General features: G+C 41.4%; 1 protein-coding gene across 2 annotated transcripts; it reads left to right on the top strand.

Moving 5' to 3' along the window:
• Positions 1 to 131: 131 nt before the first annotated feature.
• Positions 132 to 10,617, top strand: mbd1b (methyl-CpG binding domain protein 1b). 2 transcript variants are annotated; one of them, XM_058053133.1, is made up of 17 exons: positions 132 to 276; positions 769 to 1,247; positions 2,107 to 2,265; positions 2,733 to 2,865; positions 2,929 to 3,212; positions 3,337 to 3,419; positions 4,472 to 4,512; positions 4,791 to 4,931; positions 5,018 to 5,101; positions 6,055 to 6,075; positions 6,158 to 6,262; positions 6,829 to 6,990; positions 7,076 to 7,237; positions 7,340 to 7,414; positions 7,486 to 7,566; positions 8,841 to 8,927; positions 9,430 to 10,616. In XM_058053133.1, the coding sequence occupies exons 2-17, from the start codon at positions 937 to 939 to the stop codon at positions 9,898 to 9,900; spliced, it is 2,400 nt and encodes a 799-aa protein (XP_057909116.1). In that variant the 5' UTR covers positions 132 to 276; positions 769 to 936; the 3' UTR covers positions 9,901 to 10,616. The 2 variants fall into 2 exon arrangements, with proteins under 2 accessions (XP_057909116.1, XP_057909205.1); XM_058053222.1 differs by lacking the exon at positions 6,829 to 6,990 and having other exon boundaries at positions 9,430 to 10,617.
• The last annotated feature ends 1,740 nt before the right edge of the window (positions 10,618 to 12,357 follow it).

Below are 12,357 nucleotides of genomic sequence, written 5' to 3'. Positions count from 1 at the left end.
TCAAGTATGGATGTCCAACTTTACATTTTGAGCTGTATGTGTTTTAGACCAACGAGTGTGATTGGAATGAGAATAATCCACCCCAGTGAGCTTATTTGCCAAAAAGAAACTATTCTAGCAACTTTCCAGACAGGCATCTTCGGTTGCCTCCTATGTTTAGGTCCCACCGTCGCTTCCGTCGGCGCTACATTTATGCTAGCTAGCATCATTAGCACCCCTTAACAGGAGAACAGTGGTGTTACTAGTGTCAGGCATCGAGGATATCGTACGCTAAAGGTATGTGTTTTTGTTGACCCAACGAACCGACAGCGTGCATTGAGCGGTAAAATACTTACGGATTTGGGCATTTCTCCATTAGAAGTAGGAAGTGTAGCTGTAGCATTTGGTTGCTAACGTTAGCATAGCTGTGACTTCAGTGTTTCATACAACGACATCTAGTGCATAATAACAATATTGTGGGATGTGTGTTTGCCCGGCGATGAACGGTAACAATGTTATAGCTTTGGTTAATTTAGTAGGAACATTTGTACGGTTTTTAATGCACTCGGCGAGTGCAACAATGTTGATTCCTGGTTAATATTTGCTACATATAAGTGATGGTTAGTCACCATGCCTAACCAGCAGTATCATGTTAAGTATATATACGAAATGTTGTGTTGATTGCATGTTATTGGCAAACCATTCATGCGTGAAAAGTGTGTATATTTAGAAAAACATGAATGTATGGTGGTTTACTAACAACCCTTTCTTTGCCAAACTCATGTTTAGTAACAAGACAAGTCATCTGCCCCCTGACCAACACCAGAGGCCGCAGGGAGGAGACAGAATTCTCATATGGTGTGAAAACGCTTCAAATAGGATGCTGTAATATAAACCAACACTACCACCCCTCCTCCCCCCACAAGAGGACTGTTTTTAGTTTAAATTGTTGTACCAATGGAGGAGGAATCATTGCCGCCTTCTGGGAGCGACCCTGTGGGAAAAGATGTTGAACAAAGCGCAGAGGAGACCACAGAAAAACAAGATAGAGCAGAAAAACCTGCATGGGATCCTGTTGGACAAACCCAGGAAGAGGAGGAGAAGCCAATAAAGGACGAAAAAAAGGACCATGTTGATAATCCTCCTGTTGACTGGCTGGAACCACTTGAAGATGACGAGCAAAGTGATGGTGATGAGGAAAGCTTGGCAGGAGAAAGCGAAAAGAGTCATAGTTTTGGGGGCAGTGAAAATGCCTTTAAACAAACGAAGTAAGTTATTTGTTCTACTTGTCGTGAGTTTAAATCAATGCGAGATAGACTTGATGACACAAAATGACACATAGAATTAGAGTATTCGTCACAATATTATAAAAGGAAATGCAGTTTACCTGAGGATTTTTTTTATATTTATGGAAATCTTTTTTGAGGCAGTCTCCGTAGGTACTAATAATCATTAACCATTTGCATTCAATCTTCCTCTGTACTATTTTTCCATTATTTTGATTTATTAATGGATTGCAAGGAACTTAATCATAAAGTTTGCAATGAAAGTCACAACTGCACTACATTAGCTAGCAACAATAAATTGACACACAAAGACTGCAGATTTCAGAAAATAACAGATGAAATCTCTACACTCTACAAGAAGCAATGAAGTCTATAAAATTAAATAATTAAAAATAAAAAAATCACAAATTTTTTAACTATAATGATGAAAATGGTAATATTAATGATGATTATAATGATGGTAATAATGATAAAGATTATAACAATAATGATAATAATATTACAATGAAAATAATAACAGGGGAAACAAGACAGTGACATGAACATGATTATATCCTGCAAAAAGGGGTAGGCATTTATAAGCTTTTGCTTCAGCCTACTCCTTTTGGGCTTGGGATCAGATAGCTGAATACAAATGTAAATAATGGAAAGTTATATTTTGATTGATGTAAGAAATGCACTGTAATGATTCACATATTTGCCCAAATAAAGGGAAAAAAAAAAAACACATCAGAAAAATGTGTGTCTTGGTTGCCTTAGCATTTAGCAAGCTCTCACTTTGTGGCCTGAAGCTTATTTGTATCTGCATTTGTAACATGTATGGTCACTATTTACTTTTAAGGCGTGCAGGAAACCGACGCAACGGAGGCTTTATACGCAAGCGTTCACGTCCCGAAGAAGGCTGGGTCGACGTCCCCGATCTTGGAGCGGGCTGGAAACGGAAAGAGGTTATCCGGCGCTCCGGTTGTAGCATCGGCCAAAAGGATGTATATTATCTCAGGTAATGCACGGGTTCTGGTCAGGCGGAAACAAAATGTTGCAAACTTTGTCAGATATTTTATTTTCTTATTCTTCTTTGAATGTAAGAGTTGGATTCGACATTAGATATTTCCAGTAAACAGAACAAATCTTGAAGCAAAGACAAAATCATTCCGACTGTAGTACTGTTGAGCTTTCCACCCTCCCTCATCAGCAGGAACACGTATTGCAATCACAATCTTATCATAAAACCACGTGGTGTTTTCAGAATGACACCAAAGCAACTATTGACATTATATAGCTCTTTGAGGGATTAAAATCCATACAATTATTTTTAGTTCTGTCTTATTACCATATTCCACTTTGCTGTGAAGTGGTACATACACACAAAAACTAAGAAAATGCAAACTATAAATAGTTAAAAAGCTTAAAAAAGTAGAGTATAGTATAAAAGCTGCATTCATCACTGACCTGTTTTCGAATTCACAGCCCAGATGGCGATCGGGTGAGGAGCAAAGTCGAGCTGATGGCGTTGCTTGTGGGAGTTGACATGTCAAATTTTGACTTTAAAGCGGGGAGGTTCTACAATGGCCAAGGACAGAAACCTCGAGGCAGAGGAAAGGTATTGCTGTGGTTTGACATATTTAAGATAATGTTTTGTTGACTGCTCTTTTTGAACCGCCAGAGGAAAATGCAGGACCGCAGCTACACTGAATCAAGCTGGATGAACACGGGAGACGGGACGGACACTCCAGACTCCCCCTACGTCCCTCCCAACGACTGGCCCAAAGATGTATGTTCCGACCAAACGCCTTTCTCCGAGCAGAGCACAATGGGGAATTCTTATCACCCCCAAAATGCCGGCAATGACAATGTGGTACCCAGTATTAAAATTAAGATTCATCGACCGCCGTCATCTCGACCGCTGCCTTCAATAAACGGGGAAATGGCCACAGACGAAAATCAACTGTGAGTCCTGAGCTTTAAATGTACTTTTCAATCACCGGTGAACGACCTGTTGATACAACGCTACTTCTATGGCAGTCCTAAACTCAAGTACTGCGGGACTCTGGGTTGTTGTGTTTCTCCACAGGAAATGTTGGCGATGCGGTGTGCTCTTTATTGGCACTTGGTACGATAGGCAAAGAAAGAGGCCCTTCTGTCCGCCATGTTGGGGTATGTCACAGCTATCATTCTGAAGAACTATTATTGAAGTATTACAGCCGGGGTGCTCATTAAGTCGATCGCGAGCTACTGGTCGATCGCGGAGGTGGTACTGGTCGATCGCTGGTCGATCGCGGCGTGACATTAAAAAAATATCATCCCAGCATCAATGCCGTCACTTGATTGATATACAGGGCAGCCATTCAGATGACAACTGAATGTTGCCCTTCGGGCGACCAATCAAATCAAACAACGTCTCTAAGTGCAGCAGAACTTACGATGTCAGCCTATCATCCATCCCCGTTACTTGATTGACATACAGGACAACCAGTCAGATGACAACTGAATTTTGACCTTTAGGTCACCGCCCATGCGTAAACAACGATGCAAAGTGCTAAGCTAGTCGGCGAATTGCGTCAGATTTTAAGCCCTCGCTAAAGTTTATGGTCACTAAAATGAGTGAAGGAGCTGGACCAAGTAAAAAGGCAAAAAACATATCACTTCCATACGGATATGGAATATTATACGGATATTATGATACGGATATTATCCATGACTGATAAACATTTGGAAGTGTGCTTGAGGCTGGCTATCAGCAGCTACTGTCCGGACTATGCATCCCTGGCTGGTTCAATTCAGTGCAAGTCATCAAAGTAAACTCAGGTAATTACAAAAAATGTTAATAGTTAATTCTGTGTGTTTTGCAATATTGGCTCATTTGGTTATGTAAGGTACATCAACATACATTGTACGTACAAATAATCCTCAATACATTTGAAAATAAATAGATGTTTTGCATTTTTGTAGTGGGTAGATCATTTTGACTCGGTCATTTTAAAAGTAGCTTGCATGCTGAAAAAGTGTGAGCACCCCTGTATTACAGTGTTTCCGACAGGACAGCGATCTATTTGTGGTGGGGGTGTGTGATCATGTAATGGTCAAATTTGCATTATTGGTCATGATAAATTTGCATTTCCGTGGTATGGGAAACACTGTAGTATTGCATAAATATGGATGTAATTGCTCACCATTGACTTTTCTCACTCTTTGATATATTTTAACAGCCTCAAAAGCAAATGAACACCCAATGGTTCGTTTCCGGAAGGTAATGCCCCATCTAATGTTCAGCATATTTTTCCATTCGTCATCAGTCAGCAGTCTTGCATATAGTTTGTATTAGAGTTTATTTTGGCTTATATATTGGTCCCGATTAATACCTATAAACCATGTTTCAGATTTTTTAGCTTTGTACTAAATGTTGCCAAATATTTTAAGCAATTAATTAGTAGTTACTAATTGCATCAGCAAAATATTCTAACCTTTTAAATGCAATAATAATAATAATAATAACTGCTTTTCTCATCACGTTTACACCAACTTTAGTGGTTTCCGTGCGGGCAGTGTGTGGGATGTCGGACCACAGCAAACTGTGGCCAGTGTGCCAACTGCAAGAATGGACTGCAAGGACCAGAGAACAGAAAACGAGTGTGTCGAATGCGCAAATGCATCTGTCCTATTCGCAAGGTGGGCTTAGGAAGTGCGCTGGTTATTGTTAAGTAGTTACACTTCTTTACATGTCTGTCTATGTCTCCATCATGATTTCCTATCAGGGCTCTGAAAGTGAAGACCTCCTCCCACAGAAAATGTCACAAAGTGACATTTCAGAATTCCTGGACGATAGCATGAGTTTTCAGGTATTTGACTTTTCTGCCTACAATGCATGTAGGTTTAGAACTATCTAGACCAGGGGTGGGCAAACTACGGCCCGGGGGCCACATGCGGCCCACTAAGCGGTTGAATCCGACCCGCCAGTTGCTTTCTATAGTAATGGTAATGGTTTTATTTCATTTGAACATGCATCAGATTACAATTGAATGCATCACATAATCAGTTCACAGATCCACATGTCCAAAAGGAGTAGGAAGAAGCAAAGCTTATTAAATCCTACTCCTCCATCTGGTACTTTTACAATCAGTAACTGTTACATTTGTTCACTTCCTGCTTTCCATAATACAGTTTAAGTTTTTTTTGTTGTTTTTTTAATAATGTACCTCGTACAGAAGTGATGTGACTCTACAATGACATAATAATTTGATCACTTCCTGCTTTCCTAATATGGTTTTGTTTTTTTTTGTCACGTACCGAAGTATGAGGTGATATGACCATACCATGGCATAATGGGTACCATAGTAACTGTCAATATAGTGATTTATTGTATTTATTAGTGATTATTTAGCAAACATCAACTGCTTCCAAATATTTCAAATTTTAACAATTTTAACAACAGCTGGCAACATAAGTCAAGTCGGATGTTTGATTCAGAAAAAACAAAACTGTAAAATTAAATTTCGTAATTTGCTGTGGTCTGATAGTGACAGCTGATAGTATGATTTACAGATAAAATTAGACTAATAATTCAATGCGGACTGTCAGAATTATAAGCGTAAAATAGTGCGTATTAAATATATATTCGGGCCCCCCCTCGGGACAATTTTGTTAACTCAAAGCGGCCCGCGAGTGAAAAAGTTTGCCCACCCCTGATCTAGACCATGACGACCTTTTTATGATTACATTACTTTTTTAATGATACATTACTCATGTAGCTCAACCTTTAGCTAATAACGTCTTTTATGTTCATGTTCTGCAGAGGGAAATTCAAGACTTACAGGTAGGCATTCCCGGTGTCTTATCATGTACATGGAAAAAAATAAGATTTGTGTTCAACATTTAATGCGTGGTTACTCTTGCAGCACCAGAGTTTAGACCAGAGTCTAAAAAGCAGTGACACCGAGAACTTTTCTGCTATTATGGACTTCGATGATGAGGAGGACTTGTCAACCGACGACGATGATGATGTGAGTGTTCTTGTCTTTGGTTCACGTTAGTGTTTAGTTTGATTTCTATAAAACTGTGGTAACATGCTCATACGTACAGTAGTTCTGCTATCCCCGGGGTTACATTCCGAGACCCCCCGCCGCGAAGAGCAAAAATGTCATTTATTTATTTGTAACGCTCTAATGAAGCCTGGACTATGTTGCTTCATCAAAGCGCCACCGTATTCTACGCCGGCTCCCTCATCCCCCTCAAACGCTCCTGGTAGCATCTCGTTCTGCAAACGTAACAAGATGAACATCCATAGCTGCACACTTGCTTAAGGGGTCGGCATGGCAACAAAACAGTCAGAAAGTAATACATAAGGACTATTAAACACTAAAAACGCAGCAGAAGATACGGAGCAGCAAAACTAGCTTGCACTTGGGCGGCGCCATCTTGAAACATGAGACCTCCGCATCCAATCCAGTCTTTGTCGATATGAACGATATGCTTGTTTTTCATATCGTGCTTAAAAGAAATATCGATATTTTAAAAATATCGATACATCGCCCAGCCCTAAGTTGCATCCTATTGCTCTTGTTTTCAGTGGCATAAGAAGCGTAAACGGCGCGCTTGTGGAAAATGCAACGCGTGTCTCTGCAGGAAGGACTGCGGCACGTGCGATTTCTGCGTGGACAAACCCAAGTTTGGTGGCAGAAACAAAAAGAGGCAGAAGTGTCGCCTGCGACAGTGTCAGAGGCAGGCGATGGTACGACGTTGCTAGTACCCCAAGTCGCGTCCGAGCGGTCGTGACATACTCGCTTGACAACGTTGGATTGCTTTTCTTTCTGCAGAGGCACCTGCTGCCCTTCCAGATGACCCACGCCGATTGCAAGTCCGCCGACCCGTCGCTGCCAGGCCGGCCAAGGCCTCACTACACGTACAGTCGAAAGACAAATTCAAAGAAGAATAAAACCACATTCCCCTTGGAGTTCTCCGACGATGACTTGCCAGACGTTAGTTATTATTATTATTATTTTTTTTTTAACCATTTCTAGGTGTTGTTTCCTACATGTATTCTCTCAGACCCAATGAACTCTCTGCTTGGCTGTTTTTAGATGGGTTGGGGCTCCGAACCTTCCAGCAGTAGCAAATTCTTGGACATCAACCCGAAACCCGACTCTTCTAAACAGGTGTGACAATAGAATTTCGACACAGTAGGCGAACGTCATCAGAAGAAACGTGTACTCCTTTCTTTCCGCAGTTAGTTCGTTCCAATTTGGAAGATCAAGTTCGAATGGCAAGACCAGATATTGACCGAAGCAGCCATAAAAGTTCTCATCAGGTAAGTGTATGTTTATATTATCCTGCTGTGCTTCTGAACTGAACAACTAGTTACTGAGGATGGATTTTGTCTCAAAAAGAAGATCTTCATGGATCATTAGAGAATAGTTCACATCCAATGTTTGATTTATTTATAATCCTTGATGATTTATTTGAATATTAAACGACTGTCTCGTATGGTGGCGTGCAGTTGTAACATATTCCGAAATGAATACCTCTGTGATGGTGTCAGTCCAAAGTGAGCATATTTATCCCAACAGAGGAATGTACTATATGTAGTATACCAGGGGTGCTCACACTTTTTCAGCATGCGAGCTACTTTTAAAATGACCGAGTCAAAATGATCTACCCACTACAAAAATGCAAAACATCTATTTATTTTCAAATGTATTGAGGATTATTTGTACGTACAATGTATGTTGATGTACCTTACATAACCAAATGAACCAATATTGCAAAACACACATAATTAACTATTAACATTTTTTGTAATTACCTGAGTTTACTTTGATGACTTGCACTGAATTGAACCAGCCAGGGATGCATAGTCCGGACAGTAGCTGCTGATAGCCAGCCTCAAGCACACTTCCAAATGTTTATCAGTCATGGATAATATCCGTATCATAATATCCGTATAATATTCCATATCCGTATGGAAGTGATATGTTTTTGCCTTTTTACTTGGTCCAGTTTTTGCCTTTTTACTTGGTCCAGCTCCTTCACTCATTTTAGTGACCATAAACTTTAGCGAGGGCTTTAAAATCTCGCAATTCGCCGACTAGCTTAGCACTTTGCATCGTTGTTTACGCATGAGCGGTGACCTAAAGGTCAAAATTCAGTTGTCATCTGACTGGTTGTCCTGTATGTCAATCAAGTAACGGGGATGGATGATAGGCTGACATCGTAAGTTCTGCTGCACTTAGAGACGTTGTTTGATTTGATTGGTCGCCCGAAGGGCAACATTCAGTTGTCATCTGAATGGCTGCCCTGTATGTCAATCATGTGACGGCATTGATGCTGGGATGATATTTTTGTAATGTCACGCCGCGATCGACCAGTACCACCTCCGCGATCGACCGGTAGCTCGCGATCGACTTAATGAGCACCCCTGTAGTATACTGACACACACGGTAGTCAGTCAGTGTATTTGTACTCTATATTGTGCATACAGTATCAGCATACGGAGTGGTCATCGTTTGTTTTGACATTCATGCTACATTATAATATATTCTAGTACTACATGAAGTGTGCATGTTTGGTGCTTATTTTTTGCAGGAAGTGCTAAATGAATGGGATGAAGATGATTCCCACCCTGACACGGACGTTCCACTACAAATAGAAGATGAGGAAGAGTTGCCAATGGTAAGCGACGGGTTATGTGTCAAAAAAAAGGATATCGTCCAAAGAATGAGGTTCACTTCAGTATCTGTTTTGGTATCAGCTGATACTGATATCAGCGTGTAAGTGACGACGTGCATCAAGCACAGCAACAAGCTTACTAGCTCGCCATGGAATTGCTACCACGTGTGGCCTTTGGATGGTAAATATATGGAAGCCAGGGTCTTAATAAAAACACCACAAAAGGACGACTGGCTCGGCCGGCGCTTCTTATCAGACGCAGCTTTGTCTCACTGTTACACCACACGGCCATCAAGCCCCAAAGACAAAAGAGCACACTTCCTGTCTTCACAATAAAAACATGCCGCAGCAGTACATCCTGTCAGACGATATCCAACAAAGCAAGGATCTCGGAAAAATAGCTTCCATTGGCAAACAAAGCTGCTATCATGCCAGGGTGAGCGAGGCGTCTTTAATTGCTCAAGATTTCTGACTGACCATTTCTTTCATTATTTGACTTCTTCAGATCACGCAGATCTTCAGTTTGGCTGATAACCCTGCCGTCAGCACGGAGGAACTCGACGAACACCTCAAGAAACTGCTGGCCTCTTTGCGCGACACAACACTGCCCATCCTGTGGTACGCCATCATGGCGGAGGGCCCACAGCTTCAGCTCATCCAATGTGCCAAACAGTCCAGCATGTCGGACACCGTCGTGCTGATCGACCCGGGCTTCTTCTTCCAGATCACCGTCCAAAATCAACCGCTGTCACCCACTCACCCGCTCTATGACGATTACCCCCCCAAGCTGACCTCTGTGACTGAAGTGGTCACTTTGCTTTTGGGCCTGGAGAACTACGTTCTGTGCCAGGGGCTGCCCCCCCGACGGCCGTTGTCCAGTAACGGCCCCATCACATTGGAGCGAGCCTCGACGTGCGATTTCTTAGTGGAGAGAAACGTGGACATCTGCTCGAACTGCAAGTTGCTCCGCGGATGAGGATGTTGGACCTCAGACCGAGAGGGCGCTGTTGCATTATGGAATTCTTCTGCCCTGGAATGCTGGGATTGAAGCGTCACCAAAAGCATTCCGTGGACGTTTTTTCTTTGAACATCTGAATTTGGGCAGGGTGATGGCCCCCTATGTGTGGTAAGTGGTGCTGGCCGATCCACTTTTACTTGAGGAAGCAATACCCCCGTCCCGTTTTGGAATATTTCCACTTCTCTTGCCCCACCTATGCCTCAGGTGTGACGATCCCCGATAATTCCCTGTTGTAGCTTTTTTACCAAAAGGTTTGGGTGGGGTTGTGTCTTTTGTCTACTGGATTATTGATATCATTCCATATTTTGTAATCACGTCACCAAGAGCTTTATAAAGGTATCTCCAATATATCCCTGTCTTACTAAATTCATCTATACATTTGGCCTGATTTGACACAATTTGCTAGTATGTGCATATACTGTACGATGATAGGATCATTATCAGGATCTGATCCAGATCGCAGCAATCCCGTTTCACATGGAATATTCCACTCTGCATGTTCACAGGCTTGGATATGCAGCGTGTTCAATCTTAACAGATACAGTTGTTCTTACGCAACATCTTGGTACGTTCTGAATTGGAGGCCGTGGTCTTGTAGCCTTTATGATTCTAGATCAGGGGTGGGCAAACTTTTTGACTTGCGGGCCGCATTAATTTAACAAAATTGACGGGGGGGGATTATGTAGTATTTTACACGTAACAGTCCATTTTTACACCTATATTTTTACACATATTTTACATGTAAAAGTGTCATGCAATCTGCTATATGTGCACTTTGAAATCATTTATTTGATGTAAAGTGTGTTATAAATGTATTATTATTGTTATTTTTATTAGAATTATTATTATTATTATAGTAATGTTATTATATTATTATTATTTTGTTAATAATAATATTACTACCATTATTATATTAATATTATTAACAACAATATTAATATAATAGTAGTATTATTATCATTATTGACAACATTATTATTATTATTATTATTATTATTACTATTATTGTGCTTGTGCTCCTTTTTCCAGGAGTATTTTGTAAACAACAGACCACATCAAATAACGAAATTGATAAAGCAGCTACCTCAACCATCAAAAAGTTGGCCCAAGCCACGATGCCAGGTTATGTGTTGAGTTTAAATGAAATACTTTGGAAAAAAAATTGGCGGGCCATAATGAAACACTTGGCGGGCCGGATGTGGCCCCCGGGCCGTAGTTTGCCCACCCCTGTTCTAGATCATACAGGATATGTTCATGCATTCATTTCACAGCTGATGGACTCAGCCATGGTTCAATATATTACACATAAGCCATAGCTCCTAATATTGTCATACGTTACTGTAAATTCATGTTTTATACCAACAAAATATTGTGGGGAAAAGGCTGTGAAGTTTTTGTTTTTAACCTACAAGCTACTCACACATACTTCAAAATACTACAATACTAAAGGTTTAACTGACACATTGCGTCTACTTTGTGTACCTGGGAAATGGCAAAGTATGCTGGGCCCTTTTTCTGGGGTGGAATCATCATACGATGTACACATTTTAATAATTGGGTGCAAAGTTGGAATTATCGAAACTGGTTTCTGCCACAGATCCACCTTTTAAGCAGACTCTCGTCCACACATGTTCAATAGGTTGACGTCCGTCTGGGATGGTCATCTAATCGGATGACCCCATTGTGGCCCAGGTACAGCTGCTGCCAGATCTTTCGTGGTCTGAGCCTCCCTGTGGAGCGTGACGCTGGTGTTGCTGGTGTTCATGTCAGACTCCAGTCTTATTGGTTCCTCAACATCCTGAGCAATATCGCTTCAACTAAGGGTTACAGTTTGGGTCTTCTTCCAACCACAATCAGGCTGAAATATACTCACAGTCGCTAGTGGTCTTTAAATAGACAACCCGAGTAACGTTTAGTGACCATGATGAAACACAGCCATTTTCAACCACTTCACATTCCAAATGATCACTTCAAGCAGCTGAAAAGTACGAGTGTTTGAATGCATCAGCACTGACGCCCCTGCTCCCTGGTGGGGGCAGAGGGCTCGGAATGTCAGGAAGGGCATTCGTTGTAAGAAGTAATCCAAAGTCGTCGATGCGATTGACCCGCTGTGGTGACTGACCCCCCCCCTGGCTTGGAAAACCAGAGTGGGGGAAAATGTGTGACTATGAACCTGCTTTAGGACGTGATATCATCATTCCACCTTGGAAAAACTATGGCTAAAATTGGGAGTCATGAAGGGCCCCCAATTGATAACATTCACGCCCCCCAGGTAAATATTTAAGCAGGACTGTATATGTGGGGAAAGTCTTTTTGGTTCCTTCAAATGCAGCTTTGAGATTTTGCACTTTATTCAGCTGTCCCTGAACGCACCATGGTTGCATTGAGATGCAAAAGTGAAACTTCTATAAACAC

This window comes from Doryrhamphus excisus, chromosome 1 (assembly GCF_030265055.1).
Source record: "Doryrhamphus excisus isolate RoL2022-K1 chromosome 1, RoL_Dexc_1.0, whole genome shotgun sequence".
NCBI lineage: Eukaryota > Metazoa > Chordata > Actinopteri > Syngnathiformes > Syngnathidae > Doryrhamphus > Doryrhamphus excisus.
This window is presented reverse-complemented; position numbering and strand designations above follow the sequence as displayed.